The following is a 19937-nucleotide window of genomic DNA, read 5'->3' as shown; positions in this document are numbered from 1 at the left end:
TAAGTCAGAAAAGATTAAGATCATCTAGTCCAACTATTAACATATCACCACCACATATCCTAGTCCACTGTCTTCCACTTCCAACAGCTTTCTTACGGGTTACTTTTAACACAGACCACTTAGATGATCTGTTTCCTGCTAACTGCTTGGGTTTCCTTGCAACATCTCCAAGCACCAAACTATCAAAACAGTCCAGGAGCACCTGGCTGGAAATGGCATTTAGGAAAATGCCTAGACAACTCCTTATTCCCAGAATGTGGCACAACGTTTTGTATCACAAGTAAGCTCTGATAACCATTTCATTGAGTTCAAGCGTTCCTTGTGGCTGTCCATAGCACAGTCACTTGGAATACCCTATCACACACATGCATCCTGAGGCTAAATGGACTAGCTGGTTAGTTATTTCCTAGAAGGCACAGAAACACTGCACTTGTACCATGCAAAACCAGGAACTTCCCAACTTCGCAGCAGAGGGCTGTTCTTTGGTAAACAAAGCTTCAACAAACACACTGATTTATGTCCCACAGTTGAATGAGAATGTGAAGGTGGTCAACGAAAGCAATCATTTCATCAGCTATTAAGAAGTGACATTTTTAATATGAAAAGATGAAAAGAGTGAAGATTTTCACATGGAGAAACATGCTCAACACATGCAGTTTGAAACAAAGCTACAAATAGATCTAAAACAGTGTAAGAGTCGCACTTAAAGAGAATCAGCAGTCACATAGCAAGTTTTTGGCACATGAAAAAATAACAAACGTTATTCCAACCCTTAGTTCAAGTTCATCACCAGCTCATCTCCAACTCCAAACAAGGCCTTTCAGTACTTGCTGCATTCAGTACCTTCTGAAAACAAGAGCAGGTTTTCTTCTTCCATAAGAATTGAATACTGCTACATGCTAGGCAAAGCACCATGTTAGTCAATGATAGCAAATAAAATATACTTACCTTTCACAGTACTTAAGTTTTCATATCACCTCTAAAATCATGCTAGTCTTCACTGTTAAAAAAAAAAAAAAAACCTACAATCCCACAACACAAATAACAGTCACAAAAAACAGCTATTAGTCTCTTTTCAGTAATGATATTATGAATTGCATCCAGAATTAGTTTCTTTTCAGCATGAGTTTAACTGCCATAACAATAAAAATATAAGAGAACTTTACCTCAGAGCTGTCGCTATTCATCCTTCTAGTTCCATTCACTAAGGGTAAATGGCTCATATAGCTCACAGACTCTACTGGGAGCTAGCTACAATCAAAAAAGTTTGAAATACAAAGCACAAAGCTCTGTTTTATTCATGGTACTTTTGTTTGTCAATTAATCTACAAAACAGTTGTTAAAGTGGGAAGAGTAGCTGACTATGCTGTCTTACACTACACAGTAGAAGGACAAATGTAAAACACCTGAACACTTATGTTAAAAAAAAACATAAAACCAATTGCTGATCGCAGAGTATGAAGGTCTTTGGTACCATTCTAATCTCACAATTTATCCACTGGTGTAACTCTATCAGCTCCAAAGGAATGATGTCATCTCCAACCCCGTGTCAGTGAAATAAGAAACAGGTCCTTTCAACATGCAAGGCAGAGGAAACCTTTTGTTTGCCTTTCAGTGCTCAAGCCTTCTTCCCTATTGAAAAATCTAGCCCCACTCTATTTAAAAGTGAAAAGGACCGACTATTGGGGATGCATTCAGGAAGCCATAAGCAAAAGAGGAAGGGATACTGAAATTCTCCATTTTGCAATGGTACCGGACCATAGCCAGATTGTAGCAAGTGTGAGCACTCAAAGCACTCCCAAAGCCATAGAGACACATGGCACTAGTGCCTCTGTTTGCTCCTGCTGAGTTCTTGCTTTCAGGAACACAAAAACATTGAGGAAAAAAAAAAAAAAAAAAAAAAATTGAGAGCAGCAACATTAAAGAAAGCCTTTGTTTGATGCGAGGCAAGGAGAAAGTAAATAAATGAAGAGGGTAGATTTAGACTAGATGCTAGAAAAGTTATTTAATGTGAGGGTGGTGAGGTGCCCCTGTCCCCATCCCGCGCCTGTAGCACGAGTCTGGAACTGGATGATCTCAAAGGCCCTTTCCAAACCATTCTGTGATTCTATGAATGAAAAAATAATCACTGATTAGGAAACTGCTGAAAATTTGAGTAGCAGGAAGTTTCTAACGATCCAAAAGCCACTACCAAGTCCACTTTAAAAGAAAACAACAGCTATGGTTGTTCAGCTTGACCAGGCAAGGAATAGCTGACTCAATCATCCTAAACAGAACAGGAATGCATCTTTCTGCCACGCATGAAGTTCTAAGTAAGAAAATAAAAATATATCTTTCCCTCTGCAAAAATCAGAAAACATTTTCTCTAAGCATTACTGCAGTATGAAGAGCAACTACGCATACATGAAGCCATTTCTACCACACTTTTTTTTTTTTTAATGATACTTTAACTTCTACTGCAGGAGTATTTCAGGTTGGGTTTTTTTTTTTCCTGAAGTATTTCATTGCCCTTCATTGGTACGAAAAAAAAAAACATTCTGCTAGCTTTTATGTTTAAATACATGCTTCAAACAGTTTTCAGGTTATTTGGTTTAGCTAGAGAAATAAGACCCAGATGTTTCACCAAGAAGGTTTTTTTTAAACCAGGAAAACCCACGGCCCTTCCAGATGTCTCAGATATCTTGTAGTCCAAACTTCTTTTTCCAACACGACAGCCATGAATATTCTTCCTCCAATGAGGTGAGATTGTTATAGGGTTTAATAAGCACATCTATGAGTTAAGGGTACAGGCTGCAGCTGAAGGATCTCAGATCATTTAGCAGAGTGAGCAGCAATTAAGACTTCCTAGTCTTCCACATTCTCTTGCTCAGAACACTAAGATATGCAATATTTCACAGAATGAATATAATTAAAGCTCAAAAAACAAGCTCTAATTACAATTAAATGAAGTAGGTCAAAATGAGGGCCTGCTGTCATTTTTATAAAGTGACTTGTATTGACTATTTTGAATGGATGGCCATACTGTGGATTTAATAATGTAAAGACCCATAAAACACCTTGCATGTGCTAAAATGCATAACACTTGATAATGTTTTCCCAGTAGCTGGCATTTCATGTGTTCATCTGTACTTCTTCATCAACAGGTAACTTCCTAATATCATACAGGCAATAACTGCTGTCTCGTTACCCCCACCACCACAGGAGCTAACTACCGTTGTTAGCCTTGTCTCTGTACTGCAGTTATCAGCCATCTTCTCTCTGTAATTGTTTAGTGTTAACATGATCCAGTTAAATAACCAGCAGGTGTTCCCAGCTCTCAGGCCAGTGAGATATCCAGTTTGTATTTCAAACCCGAGGAAAGGTTCACTTAACTATGTAAGAAAAGAATACTACTACTCTTTGTAGCTTTGTCTTGCTTATTGTAGACTTTTCTCAGCAGCAAAAGAATTCTAAACAACCATTATTGGAAAGAAAAAATGAATATCACATGCTTTTTCTTAAATAGGAAATGCATAGCACTGCCCAAAGTAGCAGGTGATCTAAGATTGAGTCCACAGGTTTATTTAACGTAGCCTTGTCTGATTCTTCTGGCACTATCTGCTACTCCTGGTACACACTCAGGCACAATTTCTGAGGAAGATACTGGGAGTCTGCATGGCCACCTATAGAGATAGCCGGATTCTGTATCCAGAAGTTGAAGCTTGCAAAAAGGTATACTAGGAAATATCAAACAGGAAGATGTGAAGGCCCTGATTTGCTAGGAGCAATCAAACAAGTCAGTGTCCCATCCCTCTGGAGTGAGAGGAACCATATCATAATCATGGTCATACTGACTTAAAATCCTCACCCTAAGCCCAGCTCTTTCACAAAGCTTAACACACAGTTGTTCTCATCACCTCCAGTGCCTTAAAGAAGCACTGGGAATCTACTTTATACAGATTTGCTTACAGCATGTAATTTTGTTTAGATCTGAAGGCAGTTTGCTCTTGTCTCAGCTTAACTATGTTCAGAGAAGATGACCTGTAACAGCAATACATTATAAAATTAAAGATGGGCCTGTTGGAAGAAATCATGTCTTGAATCACAGTCAAAAAATTAAAATTTCTTTTATAGTAACCAGGATATAACATTTTTCATATAAGAATGAAATCTTTTCCTCTCCTTCTTCAGTTAGACATGTTTACAGTAAGAAATCACATTGACAAATAACTGGATTTAAACACGCTAAAGTCTATGCACCCACTGAAAAGCTCAAAGGCACAGTTCATTTGTCCTGACTGCCCTTCTTGAACCATGTGAAAGTATTGATTAGCAGTGAATAACCATGGTCCTTATTAAACAATTAACGGAGACTGTCAATGGCACAGAGCTGCAGTCAATTTCCACTGTACTTATCAATTGTTATGTAAGTGGTAACCTTGTCCTTATGCTGGAGGGGAACCACAAAACGTGAAGTTAAGTGTTGCATACAAAATACAGCTATGCTGGAAGTACACAAGACAAATTCCAACAGCAAAGCTTTGCTATTTATGCTTACATGTCTGTTAACTCCAGTGTTATGCATCCCCCAACTAGCTTTGGCACTCCTGGTTTTCCTGACAATCAGGGAAGAGAAAAAAAACAAACAAGAAAAAAAAAAAAAACAATTTAAGAAAAAAAAAAAACAACAACAACAAAAAAAAAAATGACAAAAACAACCAACAACCTCCTACATACATTTTGCAATCTTGGCCACATAAACACCAGATTCAAAGTTCCTGTCCCCAAAGCAACCTTCGTGACTCTGGCCTCACACGAGGTATTCTGAGCAGCTACCACCTTAATCTCGGGCTAAGATCAAACCACAGGAAACAGTGCCAGGCTACAAAGCCAGCCACTGTCCTCCTGAGAAAAGGCAGCAAATAGAAAGCAATGTAGAATTTAAGAACAGCTTGGTTTGGAAAGGACTTAAAAGATGATTTAGTTCCAAGCACCTGACATAGGCAGGTCCTGATACCGAAATACCCCATGAGACAAGAGTGTAAGACACAAGCAGCTGAACCACAACACCCAATGCACCCAATTCCCCAAGACTGCCAACCAAGTCTTGCAGATGGAAATCAGAGGTCAGTGCTACAAGTGAAATCTGGAATCCCTTCTGAAGTAGTAAAGCACCAGTGGACTAGATATTTCAGACATTAAGCATGAGCAGTACATTTTTAACATGGCATTACCAATAGCATAAGTGTGGATTTAAAACATTTGTGCACGTGAACGGCAATGTGAGCTATGGGAGTTGAGTGCCTTGTCAAGCGAAGACAACAATCAATGTGTGGGTGACAGAACCCAGCTCTCAGTCACCCCATTTGGTGAGACAAAAAAAAAAAATAAAAATCAGAAAACAAACTGATGACAACAAAGATTACGCACTGCTTTACTGCACAGACTGTCATGTCACAGAAGGCATAAAAGCACCTCAGCACATAAATTTAGCCATAACATGTAGGTCTGCAGATTCTCAGGGGCTGACCCAGGCTTCCTTGCTTTTCTTCCTCTACGACCTCCTTCGGAATTGAGTATCAGATAACCCAGGCTACATTTGAGAGGCATGGTACATTTACCACAAAATATTCAACAGGTTCCTTTCCCAAGTCATTCCCATTATTTTTGGTATACTATGCTAATATTCCAAGTAATTCAGTAATTTCCGTCCTGACAAGTCATTGCTCAACAATGTCACGATAATGAGTTGACCCTTCTTTGGTTGGAAGTGATAAAATAGTTGCCAAAACCTCAATAGGATGCTAAGAGAGAGGAATTTATACTCATTACAGTGCACTCTTAAATTTGCACTGAGACCACTTTCAATATACAAACCAATGCACTGGGTTACCCTTAAGCACACCAAGTTTCACATGGCTTTACTGTCTGGGGTATCCCCTTATCACAGACGGAACTGCATTTCTTTAGCTTTCAAATCCATAACAACACGAAAACAAATGCAACAAATTCTATCAGTGATTACTGGCTGACTGTAATACAAGCCTAAAATATGACTGCTGACAACATAATCATTCCAGTACAAAGTCGGATGTAGTTTTCTAGGAAAAAGAAAAAAGTGTATAATTATCAAATTTAACGGACACATTAAAACTAAAATTCATTTAATCTTAATATAAGATTAAATAATGTGACAGAGTGATCAAAGTACACTAAGGAAGGAGCAATAGGCAAGAAAAGTACATAGTCTCAAAAAAGGTAGGATAAAAGACACATGTCAGCTGTGCTTAGAGGCACTTGAGCGTCAAATCAAACAGTATCAATTCTGTAGTTGAAAGAAGCATCTTGTTTCGGATAATAAAAACTATTTTAACTTGCTCAAGAATAGCTTATCATAGAAGCTTACTTCATAAGGCAGTCCTCCACTATAAAGCAAAAGGTCTTTATCAAAGAAGGTCTAAGAGAATTGCTGAGCTGCACTTTAAGGCCATATTCGTGACTCACCAGTCCATAGCATCCACTTCACATGACTAAAAATTCCAGAAAAAATGCCTCCTCTGACCATACCATGCGAGCCTTATACTTGGGGAAACAAAGTCAGTTCAGATGTAGCTTTACAGGTATTACTTACCTCAAAGAAATGGCATACTGAAGTTATAACACATTTCATCTGGTATACATTAAATTGAATCTTTTTCCTTACAGCAAATGTAAACACTTGTCGCTACAATACTGATGAGATTGAGATACAAGCACCATTTTTCTCTTGGACCAATAAAATAGCTGAATATCACTTTGCGAGATGAATTTCAAAAGTTCTCAGGGGCTGGCTCAAGCATATAATAATAACTGAGGCTGGAAAGAATGTTTTGTTCAAAACAAGCATATTTTAACCTTATTTTGACTTACAGAAGCTTGGGAAGTTTAAAGGCAGTAAATTTAATACTCTATTATATTACAATTTGGAGATGGAGGAGTGTTAATCTATTTTCCCCAGGACAAGAAAAAGAAAATAACACGTCGTACAAAAAAAAAGCTTACTCATCAGTTTAGTGCTTCGTTTTGCTTTGTATTGCCTTAGGAGGCTGTGTTAAGAGCACAAAGTAATATCCAAACAGCTTAAGTAGAATGTTAACTCTAGAACCTGCTGGCAGCAACAATAGCATTTAAACATTTTGCAACTAAGAAGCATTCAGCTAAAGCTCTTCTCATGGAATCCCAAAAGCCTTTCTCCTCTATCTACCCACACTCATGCCAATCAGCTAAAGGGCTGTGCTCCAAAACTTCTAATCTTTTTGGAAAGAAGGAACAGCTATCACCCAATAGTTATCACAGGAACAAGACCAAATATTTATTTGGCATACCCCATTCTGACACAAAGGTACTCATGCATCCATGGGCAAGTTAAAACCTTTGTAATATGGACAAGGTGTATTTGTTTCTTCCTTTTGCACTGGAGTAGTTCCAACAGCGTATCCCCTCACATAAGGGCTTCAAAGCTTTAAACCTCCTCAGTTGTAGACACAAGCTCTTCACTCAGACTCCAAGAAATTACAAGTCAGCCTTACATTACCCAGTGCAAGCATCTCTGCAACTCGTAGTACACATTTTCCAACTGCAAATAAGAACATGGGCATGAGTATACAAATCTTCCAATATGAGATCGTAAAGCACAGTGTTAGTGCAATTCCACGACTGGCTTTTCCTTCTGTTACATTGCAGGTTATGATAGCACTCTTTTCACAGGCAGCACTTCAGGAATTGCTACTGAGAATGAAAACACTAGTTTCTTTTACGGTACCCAAAGACAGGACGAAGGGCAATAGGCATAAACTGGAACCCAGGAAGTCCTATACGAACAGGAGGGGAAAAAAAGCCTCTTTGAGAATGACAGACAACTGAAACAGCCTGCCCACAGAGGCAGTGGAGTCTCCTTTTCTGGACTTACTCAAAACCCACATGGATGCCTTCCTGAGTAACCTACTCTAGGGAATCTGCTTTAGCAAGGGGTTGGACTAGATGACTTCCAGGTGTCCCTTCCAGCCCCTACGGTTCTGTGATAGAAGCATTTGCTCTTGAGCACAATGCCATTATTTCCAGGCTTTAAATAACTACTTTTCTTGAAGAAAAGATAAATAAATACAATCACTCTATGGGCCACTTCTCTTTCCTCACCTACCGTAAGCAACAAAAGCAGCAGGCACTGGTTACACACACTTAAGACAGTTGTCCCACCACACAGTGTCTATCATCATGGTTTAATCAATCAGAAACAGTTACTACAAAGGGCAAAAAACCTGCTAGTGGAAGCTGACTGACAGTGACCTGCAAACCACCTCACCTTGTAAACCGAGCTTGCACCTCCCAATACAGTGCAAAATAGATTATATTGCAAAGAAAACAAGTCTCATCATAACACCTAATATAAAAAGTTACAACTGATAAAAAACACAGTTTAAGAGAGATGCTAAATTTGGCTAACAACTTGCTCACTGCTATATTTCTGTTTCCAAGCCTAATACAGACCATACAGACCTCCCCTCCCCCCAACACACAGTCTCCTCAAATCCATCAGCCTTCAGTTCTGGTAGGAAGGTGGCTTAAAAAACAACTGGGACCATAAAAAATAGCAGTAGGAGTAGTAGGTCATATTTATTTTTAAACAGCCAAACACACTGCTCATTAAAAAGGTAACACACAGGAATGAGTTCATCTTCACTATTAACCTTCCATGACTCACCTACAGAATATACTTCAGTATTGACTTCAATTACTTAGATGTAACCAATTTGAGAAGACAGAGGCAGATTCAAAACTGCTTTAAGTTCCACTATGTATACACATAATTCAAGAAAATAGTTTCATGATCATTACTTGTAGTTTAATTTGACTTAATTTCATTTTTCCTGATTTTAGCATAAGAACACATAAATGGATTACCTTGCAGCATGAAATCCATGGCAATTCCTTCTGAAGAATTCAATAAGGAATTCTTTAATCATTTGATTATTTCTCCAAAGTATATTTTATGAGCTGATGCTTAATTACTTCAGGAGATCTAGATTACAATTTTTATTTCTAGATGTGCAACTTGGTGGATAAAGAACATGGGAGCATGATTTCAGTCTGCACTGAGACATCTTAAAATAACCCTAGCTGGTAACTACTAGTGAGATAGCAGGCTCTTCTCTCTGTTAGCTGCATATTTCTTTCTCAACTATTTGCTGGAATACAAGCAACAAATCATACCAAACAAAGAGAATAAACAAAATTTAATTTACACTTCAATGAAAAATATTTCTAATCTGTGGGGTTTTTTTTTATTTTATTTTTATTTTTTTTTTTTCCATTTCAATCACATATTGCATTACTGATTTCCAAATGCTATGGCCTATTACCAGTGGCTTTCCCACAGAAGTAACATCAATCTAAAGAATGGCCTTAAGGTAAAGGCATTCTTTCAGCAGCCTAACAGAACTATCAAAGAAGTTAACAAAGTAGGCCATTTATTTGAGGTGTGACCCCACTAGCAATATTCATCAGGTTAAGAAAACACTTTAGTCAAGCATAACATCCTAGAAGTCACTGAACAGCATCTTGCCTATTGCTTTTGTCAAGTTTTAATTATGTCATATTAGCACCAAACTGCAGGTCTGGATGCAGGCTATTTTTAGGCTGCAATTCAATTGGCACTCTTACAATGACTGGGATTGAAGCTCCAAGACAGCCAAGTTACTGTATATAGGCCAAAGCAATTACATGTTGAAACATGCTGCAGGAACATGATCATGCTCAGCAGTCAGCATGGTGAGGAACAGCACTAGGAAGACACTTGCTACGCGCTAGCAAATGCATTTGTTAGCAGAGTGAATGCTTTTATCTTGCCTGTCTCAATTAAGAGCCCACAAAGGAAAACATTAAAACAAATGATAGTTTTACTCCAGTTCCCTACAGTTTGATTTAGTGCTTATGACAGAAAGATAACATTTTGGCAACCTTGAAAATCAATATCCTTTACCTTTACTGGCAGCTGTTCAGATGACTTAATTCTGTCAACACAGAAGTAGCCCACTTCAGTCCTGCCCTGAAAATAGTCCTAAGCATGAAACAACACAGTCCTCACCCTGCACACTCTTTAACTTCTGTGCAGAGTAGCTTGTGCAGGGCCTGTTTTTAAAGGGCTTTTACAAGGATGCTCTAAAATATCTGCCGAAAAATATATGTACATATTTTAAGTTCCTTCTTCTTCAAGCTACTCAATGTATTTGTTTTTTTCATACATTCAAGTATTAACTACTAAGTTAAAACACTAAGCTCTGATTGACTTGCTAATCTTGGAGTCATGTTCTTAGGCCTTCCCTTTGTAACTACATGTACATTTCCTGCATAACGAACAACTTCAAATCTAGGGCCTAAAACACTCAGGACTTAATGTTTTGAGACTATGAAAACAAAACAAAACAAAACAAAACAAAAAAAAAAAAAAAAAAAAAAAAACACAACATCATCATTTATCCTTTAGGATATTTTTACGTAAGAGTTTAAATAGGCACTGGAATGGGCTGCCCAGGGAGGTGGTGGAGTCAGCAACCCTGAAAATGTTCAAGGAAGATCTGGACATTGTAATGAGGGACATATTTGAGTGAGAACTATTAGTGATGGGTGGATGGTTGGACTGGGTGATCCCGTGGGTCTCTTCCAACCTTGGTGATTCTATGAGTCTCTGAACTTTGACTAGCAATGACCATTACAAGATGCAAGTCATTTCAGCAACAGATCACATCAGACACATCCACCTTAATTACACATTTCTCCTGTACCTTTCTTTTCCACTGCAAATTAAGCCAGAACATCTTGTGATCACCAAAAAGCTGTAAGTCTTCCGCATTTATAAGAGAAGCTTGACTCACCTGACAGTGTAATACAGAATACTTTGGGGAAAAAAAAAATGTTGCAATGAACACGAGAACAAATCACGTGCAGAGATAGAAAAGCACAGATAGTATCATTTGACCTATCAGTGCCCCTCCTTCTTCAGACTTGACTGCTTTACCTGCTTTTGAAAAGCATTTAGCATACATTCCCATTAATTTCCTATTGTAACACAGCATAAAGTACAGCAAAGGCAGCAGAGCAGCAAGGTCCTAGGCTGCAGCAAGTAAGGACTTGATCAAATACAACAGCCACATGAATAGAAATAAAAGAAAGAAGCTGCTTACCTTTAGAAGGCCTCAGGTATGCAAGGTTCTCCAGCAAGATACTCTTGCCTCTACTACCAACCCTTAAATGAGGTCTGGGAAGGGGTGGATCCTGGCTTCACCCCCTTCCGGTCGCTCAGGTACATTGCATACACCTGAGCTCCCCTGGGTTGGCCCTGCCTTCCTATCAGATGCTCAATCAATGTTTCAAGCCCTGCTTTAGCATTTCCACTATTCCTGTAAAGACATCTAAAGGAACAAGTTTGAAGAAAATTGCCTCGTGATAGAAAGTCTTTAAGACTGAAAGTAGTAGCAAAGGTGGTAGTCTTCAAACCATCATTCTTGCAACCAGACACAGCTCGCCACCTTTCCTTAGCACCAACTACTACAAGGCTTCTCTGTCCTTTCACCTCTTCCAATGAAAAAAAAGCCATGAAAGAGTATCCCACAAATTCACTTACTTTTTTTGACAGAAAGCAGTTAACCACAAAGATCCCAACTACCTGTGAAAGTTAACTGCATAAACGAACCTCATAACTTCAGAATTTTCCTTTTTTTTTTTTTTTTTCCCCAAAGACTAAAGAAAATCACCTTTTTTGTTTGGTTGTTTGTTTTGTTTTGTTTTGTTTTTCCATAGCGCTGATCACTCCTACTTCTCCAGGTGCTCATTGCCTTTAATTGCCCCAGTCCTTCAAGACTGCTGCACTACTCAGGTGCAAAGAATAAAGTGCAACAGGCATCCTTAATTCTCTCTCTGACAAACCTGGGGGAGTCTACACCACCAGAGACTTTACCACGTCCCATAAGTAGAGCAGAGGACAACAACTCTTTGCAAGCAAAACTCTCTTACAATGCTGGAGATGAAGAGAAAACAAAACAAGAAACTCTACCCTCTTTGTGGAGCCACAAGTCACACTGCAGGGGCAGCTGCTGCAGTGTAGTAATAAAAAGCAGTTAGATAAGATACCAGTTTTTTCTGAATCCTAGAAAAGTCCCACTTTCATCTGCCCTACAGCTAGATAAGTGCCACCAACTCACTCTGGTTGTGTATTACAAGTTATTTATGACAATTTTTTCTCACCTTAACAATATCAAGAGCTTAACTATTAGTGATCCCAGCAACACCAGGTCCAGTTTTTCCAAGAATATGTATTTTGTCTTAAAAAACTTTCTAGAACTATGACTAAAGGAGAGTAAGCCACTTTTTCAGTTGCCTCACTCTGTGTTATAGAGCCTACTAAGACATAAAATCATACTGATATTACCAAGAGATTAATAATAATGCTTTGGTTTGTAGTGACTGGGCATCCAGGATGAAAATTAAGAGTTTTTCAGGACTTTTAATTCACATAAATATTGTTCTCACAGTTTAGCAGTATGACTGCTAAAGTCAAACAGTCACACTGAAAATGAAGAAAAAAAACTAAGGTTTTGCACTTTTTTTCAAAAACAGCGTTCTTAAAAATGCTTGTAATTAAAGAATTATTTCTTCTTAAGTGTTTGGAATTGTACACTGCAATGCATTTTATATACATATATATGTGTTAAGTTGATGACATGTGGCAAGTGAACTTCTAAGCCTCACTCGCCTTTCCTTCAATAATTTCATATGCCAGATAGATGCAGATGTTTCTAGGTAGCTGGGCCTACCAGAGAACAGACTGCTACTTTTGTCCCAACTTGTTCCTGTGCTAAAAACATGTAACAACATTCCTTGCTGTCTTCTTAATAACTGTAATACAATATAAAGTTAATATTAATATAATGCAATCCAGGTGGTGTGGAAAGTGATGACAGAAGTATAGAGACTGGCACTCTTTCCTCTGAGCCAGTAATGAAGTAATATTCCAGTACATAGGTACAGCCTACTGACACACTGTTTATCAAAGAAGAGTACAGTCCCAGTTCAGACCACTTGGGCTCACTGAAAAATTCATTTTTTGAAACGCAGAGGTCCCAACCTGTACTCATCAAATTCTAGGCAGACTGACTGCATTACTTTAAAGTTTTAAATGGGTGCAAGTTTCTCTTCCAGTCACTGTGGTTCTGTGGCTCTTTTAAACAGATGCTGCAGAGAGGTGTGGGTGCTTCGACAGCCAAGAAGGTGGACTGTAAAGCTGAGAGAGCCATCATAGGTGAGAATGTGACAGAAGGGTAATCTAACACCCGTTTGCATTACATGGGGCAGTGTATACAGGAGGACAGCCAAGCAAGCCAGATGAGATAGAAAAAAAAAAAGACCCTAATTACTTACAAGATAGGATAGCTGTGCAAGCACAGTAAAGAGAACACAACTCCAAATAGTTTTTAGAAGTCTTGTTCTTATATGGGACAGCAAAAGAATAGACTGCAGCACACCAACTTCACATCTTTCTTTGATCTTTCCTTCACCAACACAGATGCAGACTGAAGCCTTCTAAGTCTCTTGCTAACTGAAGCTGTCAGCAATCTTCATAGAGCTCTTTCAGAAGAGTTTGGAAGAAAGGACCTATCTACAACTAGATTTGGAAGAAAACTTTGAAATCTGTAACTGCAAGTACAAGACCTGAGGAATTACAGCAGCAAGGTCTAACTCCTCCTTTCTTTGATTAAAAATATCCTACAGTGATATAAATTTTCATACACAGAATGTGACTGAACCAATTTCAAAATCTAACAGCACTATAAGATCTATGAAGTTGACACCATGCTTTTTTCCAATCATTCTTAAAACTAAAAAAACTTTCGAGCCATCAGCAGCTAAGCGACTTAAAAGAGAAATGTTCAGTTCAGCCCCTAGAGCTCTGAGATTGTTCTGCTCCACTGCTTTTGCAATACACTTTTCAAGACTAAATCACACAACTAAGCTAAACTGAACTATAACTTGTTAAAACTATCACTGAACAAAAGAACCTTGCAAGGATTTCAAAGACCTCATATGTTAAACTGTCCAATTCCAGTCAAATTGTCCCCGCTGTACCGCGATCTTAGCTTCTTTGAAGGCCAATACTACTGAAAATAACAAGCTGCCAGACTCTGGGTAGCTTTTTGTGGTTATGCTTCCAAGTATATTTATGCTCTCCTATAGTATCATGCTCCACACAGGACTCTGATGCAGATCATGCTCTCAAGTCAAAAACAGAGCCTGATCCTACCATGTTTTCCTTAGTAAACCACTCTGGGGTCAATCTCTTGAAGTATGAGGTTTTGTAAACTCCAGAAACTCTTGGTTAAATCTGGAACCTGCTGGAAATAACTGCTCTGTTAAACTCTCTTCTCTAAAAGGATAAGAAAGGGCTTCATCAGCCCTGAACATCAAAGATGTTCACCAGCCTCAGAAAGAATTTGAAAGACCTGGTCATCTTAATGGCCCTTGACTGATATATTCCTCAGTAACCCATTCCAATCCTCTGCAGTGATACTTGAAGAAGATATCAGCCAGTTTCCTTTGTCTGTCTGCTTATTTTGGATCCAAAGGAGAGCATAAAGATGATGATAGGGCGGAACACTTCTATGAAGAAAGTTGGGGGACCTGGGCTTGTTTACCTTGGATTAGACTCTGGGGGAGATCTCACTGTGGCCCTTCAGCACTTGGAGGGAGCTCATAAGCAGGAGAGAGACAAACTTTTTACACAATCTGATAGTAATAAGACAAAGCTTTAAACTAAAAGAAGTGAAAATTAGGCTAGAGGCCCTGGCACTGGCTGTCCAGAGAAGCTATGGATTGCCCATCCCTGGAGACATTCAAGGCCAGGTTGGATGGGGCCCCAACAGCCTAATCTGGTTGGTGGCAGCCCTGCCAACATCAAGAGGATTGGAATGAGACGATCTTTCATCTTTCCCTTCCAACTTAGGCCATTCGATGATTCTGTGATTTTCCAAGATACAAATAGGAAAAGATTTTGTCTTCTATTCTTCAGATCCAGGGAAAAGCATAGCGGAGCCAAACCAAAAATGCTTTCTTCAGAGAACGGCTGCTCTGCTCTCCAGGATCAAAATCTAAACCATCCCTTTTCTCTTTCTAAATAGCCTCTATGCAACAAGTCATTTCTTAATGCCACTGAGGCAGCTCACAGGTCTGCTGCTGTAAGAAAACCTGAAGGTGCTGGCAGGATTATATCCTCTGGCACTGAGTTCTGCGCCAAAGCTGAGCCTCATGCCAGGACACGGCCCTGTGGAACAGTCCCTGCTGTCAGTTTGCATCACACCATATCCTGAGTTAGCCATGGCTTTTAATCAAGAGTTAAATTCCTTCTTCTTTATGAATGAAACTCCACATTCCCTCTTCTAGTGCCAACTCCATTTATTTGCTTATAACACTGCTTTTTGAATGACACTGTTCCTATTTACAAGATCTTGGAGAAGCTGCCTCTTTTTTTTTTTTTTTTTTTTTTTTCCAAGAGAGAACAAGAGGTGGAAATATGTATTGTTATAACATTGTACCTCTCCCTTTCCACCTGGACAACCAGTACACCACATGCACAAGGAAATTTTTTTTTTCTTTTCCCCTATCAAACAAAGTATTTGAATTACGTTTTTTCACAAATTAAACAGTGTGATTTCCTATACTATTATGAACATACAATTCTTACATCGCTGCCCTAAACAGTACACTAAACAGTACAGTGTAATATGAGAATGGAATATGGTAACATACTCAGCACACTGTAATTATATGAATAAGATCTCTTAAAAAAAAAAAAGAAGCATACCACTTGACATTGGCCATGTATATATATCCACTCTCCTGAATGACCCTGTGTCAGCAAGTCAGAAGTATCAAGTAACTCAAAGCAATTCAAAACCAACAAACCCAAAGTACCAAATTAGATTCAAAGAGCATTATTGGCACAGGGCCCAAGCCACAAATTTAGATCCAGTCCTGAATTTTCCCAACGTTCACAGAAATGGGCAAAAGGGCCATCTGAATTCACAGTCCAGACTAGATCCAGTTCTCATTAGTACTACGGACAGTGAGAAAGATAGACCAACAATATTCCAAACCAATGGGGTAAAAGCCAAATCTGAAATAACACCTTGAGCACTCGAACCAATAAAAGCAACCCACAAAAACTCTGTAATGTAATCTCAACAAGATTTTGCAGACAAGACTAGAAATACTGTGATAGAATTTGTGGCACTTAATTGTATCTACACATGTCATCATCTCAGTCAAATCAGCATCAAGGCATCTTAAGCTACCATGCTTTCCTGATGAGCAATCGTGACCACAGTGCCCCATGGAATTGGACTTGGCACATCTGCCCCAGGCACACTACGCAGAACCAAATGCATTACAGTGCAGGGTGAGCTGCTTCATCCAAAGGAATGGCCGTTGGGAAAGCTGTGCACAGAGAGAAGCAGGAAAAAGGGAGGAGGAGGAGGTTTCTTCCCCCTAGAGGGGAACAGGATTGCAGACCCTTCTCTTTTCAGACTTCCCAATCAGCCAGTTAGAATTTTTCACCTCATCCGCATACATAAAGCATTCAGGGTTGTAAATCCCATCCCAGACAGCGTTCATGAACCCGAGTCATCTAACTTCAGTGCACTCCTCCACAGGAATCTAAAGACACTGCCATTCGGAAGACACTTTACGGATTGAAACTTGCTTCCAAACCTAAGTGTAACCTTAAAAGGAAAATTCTTCTTGATTTCACTTGTTTTATTTCCAAAGAATTGAATTGCCACTTGGAGCCAAACTCTGACATTTGTTCATTACAAAAAGCCAATACCATAATTCTATGACAGCCTGACTGATTTTTCATTTAAATTTTAAGGGAGTGTATTGGTAATGTATAACAATATTTCAACTTACAGTGACAAGTTACTCTAGTATTAACTACAAAACTTCTACAATAATCACAAGTTTTAACTCTTTATGTGCATACTACTCTGCAGCTTGTGGTCCAAAGTCATCAGGTGCCACCGTGTTTCCAAGGAATATGTGAACATTCATCTAAATCAAAAGCTGATAACTTTAAAGCAGATTAAAGGAAAAAAGAACATAGGTCACTTTCCTGCAGAACTCAGTGGCAAACATGCCACCCACTCAGAAGAGATCAGAACTGTTTTAGACGGGTGTTACTATGTATTTCAGCTAAAAACTGCTAAGTTTGTTTCAAGCTTTTTTGCACTAGTCGCCATCAAGATATTAAACAGTCTGTTTAGCCATTAGCTCACTAATTTTCAAAGTAATTAATTGATCAGTCAAACCTTAAATATGTCAAATTGAGCTGACAACTGAATTTTAAACTGCACTCTGCCTTGACAGATGCATTCCTCTGAGATCACAGAGATCAAGACAAATTTGAGGACAAATGTGGAAGAGCTCTGCTCAGTCAACCCACGTGGTAACCTCCTAGAGACCCAGTGAATACAGCCCGGAGGAAAAGACACAGAAAAAAAAAAAGAAAAAAAAAAAAAAAAAAAACCGTCCCCACCACCATAAAAGAAAGTGGGAAGCCTGTCCTTAAAAAGTGACAGAAATCAGTTAACTCGCAAAACTACGTCAACACACAAAAAGATCTAATCACAAACACAGAAAGGCTGCGCTAACAGCAAGTGCGCACAAAGAATTAAGCTTTACATGCATTCAGTAAACGTAAACAAGTCTAACCAACTGCATTTTTTTCTCTAGTAAAAGCTAAGGGAACGCCAACAGACATAATAATTAAGGCACCCCAGAAATAAATAGGCCTTGATTTTGCAAACGCAAAGGTAACTTTAACCGTGTAAGCAGATTCCCACGAGCCTACCCACACAGTTAGAACAGCAGAAACAAATGTTTGCAATAGTCAGAGCCCCAGATTAACAAGTCACTGCCATTAGCTGAGCAGCTATCATTCAATAGCACCTCGAGAGACTTCTGCCATCTTTCATCCTAAGCCTGGAAATCCAGCTTTCAAACATCAAGTAAGCTCCAGAAACACATTTCAGTACACTGAAATGCAGGGCAGGAGTTAAGCACATAGAAGTGATTGTGGATTTGGGGTGGCCCCTCAGGCACAGAATCCTTGGGGATTTTTAGTTAGAAAAGGGTTATAAAGAAATGCACGGACAGCATTGAAAGGGAAGTAATAGCAAAACACAACACAGTGGAATACTCTTGAAAATGAGGTTGCTTTAACTGTAAATCCAGATTAAAAATGATCTTTTTATTTACTTTACGAGGTGTCAGAATCTGCCCTGTCCTTTTAATTAGCTCTGACTTCCAAAAAAGCCTCCCTTGGAAACAATGGGACCAGTCTCTGAATGAGGGAGCACTGAGCACATGAAAACAGAATTGACCCAGTGCACCAAGAACTCCCAACGTTTTTGTGTGCAAGGCAGAGCTCTGCTCTCTGGATGCTGTATCCTTGGCAACTATTATGCAAGAAACTGTTCTACAAATGCAAAACTTCTGTCTGCTCCAAGAGCTTTTCTCTGAAATACTTTTATTGGGCTTTGGATATCCTTAAATCTGAGAGCACACACAGCCCTTTGTCATCTCCCTGCAAGCTCCCCAGAGCAAGATATAATGCAACAAGTGATGTTAAGAGAGTATTTTCCTCCCACTTCATCAGAGAGTGAATAAAAGTTTTACAACTTTTGCTTTGCTTTCTTCTGGGAAAAAAAAAAAATACAAAAAAAAAAAAAAAAAAGTCCCTTTTTTTCTTCAGTCCGCCCTGCAGAACTAATGTACAGATGTAAGATAATAGTGAAAGGCCGTTATTATTATGTCAGTCAATGGAACTGCTTTGAAATCTGAAAATTCGAGCCCTATGCCTGGCTGTCCGGCTTCAAGGGCAGCATGCGGGTGCCAGCACACGCCAAGAAGCAGGCAGCAGAGGCAGGTAAGATGTGACAAGGGCTGTGGCGGTGACACGCCGCAGCTCCTGAGCTGTATCAATTGTTTCAAGGGCAGCAGACAGGCTGCTATTTTTACCCAAGCCCTTGCTGTAACCGTCTGGCTCATACAGCCCTGCCAAGCCCAGCTCGGATCCCTCCCGCAGCTCAGCTGTCCCTAAGCCCCGAGGCACTCAGATGGGCCAATGCTGATACCTAACGGGGGGCCGAGGGGGTTGCGGTGGGATTTTTGGATGCCTCCCGGCTTCCTCACCCGACCGCGGCTGCAGGGATTGCCCCGGGGATGCCCGGGGAGCGCGGCTGGGGGCAGCCCCGCATCGCTGCCGTCCCGTCTCCGAGGCTCCGACCGGCTCCTACCTCCGAACCCCCCCTCCCGAATCCCTCCGTACCTTCTGCGGGGCGCGGAGCAGGCGGTGCACGCCGGCCAGCTGCGTGCCGAGCGGGATGTCCTCGCGGAAGGTGTAGAGCGGCGGCCGGGTGGGCTCGGGGAAGTTGGTGCTGTTGAAAGGGTCGGTGTCATCCAGGAACTGCACCCGGCACACCAGCGTGGCCATGGCGCATCCATGCACCGGCGAAGCGGCGGCGCCGGGGGCGAGTGGGCAGCGCAGGGGGCCGCGGGCGCCCCCTCGGCAGCGCGGCGCGGCGCGGCGCTACGTGCCCGCCCGCCGCCCGGCCGCGGCTCGCAGCCCCCAGCTCCCCGCCTTGCGGCACGCCGCGCGCCGCCGGCCGTCTCACAGCCGCCGCGCCCCGGGGAGGCGGCCCATGGCCCCTTCCCCGCCGGGATCCGGAGTGCGAGAGCGCTTCAGGCCGACTGAGGAGGAGAAAGAGGAGGAGGAGGAGAAGGAGGAGGCGGCGCCGGAGCCGCGGGGCGCGGGCAGAGCGGCAGCAGCTCCCTCATGCCCGGCAGCAGCACGCCGAGCGGGCAGCGGGACCGCC

The 19937-nt window shown here is 40.6% G+C and overlaps 1 protein-coding gene across 11 annotated transcripts in view; it reads right to left on the bottom strand.

The window, feature by feature from the left end:
- Positions 1-19619, bottom strand: part of FHOD3 (formin homology 2 domain containing 3) — a 360936-nt gene extending 341317 nt beyond the window's left edge. For 9 of the 11 annotated variants that reach the window (XM_052704366.1, XM_052704363.1, XM_052704364.1 and 6 more), the window contains exon 1: positions 19391-19618. In XM_052704366.1, the coding sequence (XP_052560326.1) occupies positions 19391-19555 (165 nt within the window). In that variant the 5' untranslated portion in view covers positions 19556-19618. Of the gene's footprint in view, positions 1-19390 lie in introns of all 11 variants that reach the window. The other 2 variants (XM_052704373.1, XM_052704371.1) reach the window with 1 other exon arrangement.
- Between the last annotated feature and the right edge of the window lie 318 nt (positions 19620-19937).

This window comes from Tympanuchus pallidicinctus, unplaced genomic scaffold (assembly GCF_026119805.1).
Source record: "Tympanuchus pallidicinctus isolate F22 unplaced genomic scaffold, pur_lepc_1.0 scaffold5, whole genome shotgun sequence".
NCBI lineage: Eukaryota > Metazoa > Chordata > Aves > Galliformes > Phasianidae > Tympanuchus > Tympanuchus pallidicinctus.
This window is presented reverse-complemented; position numbering and strand designations above follow the sequence as displayed.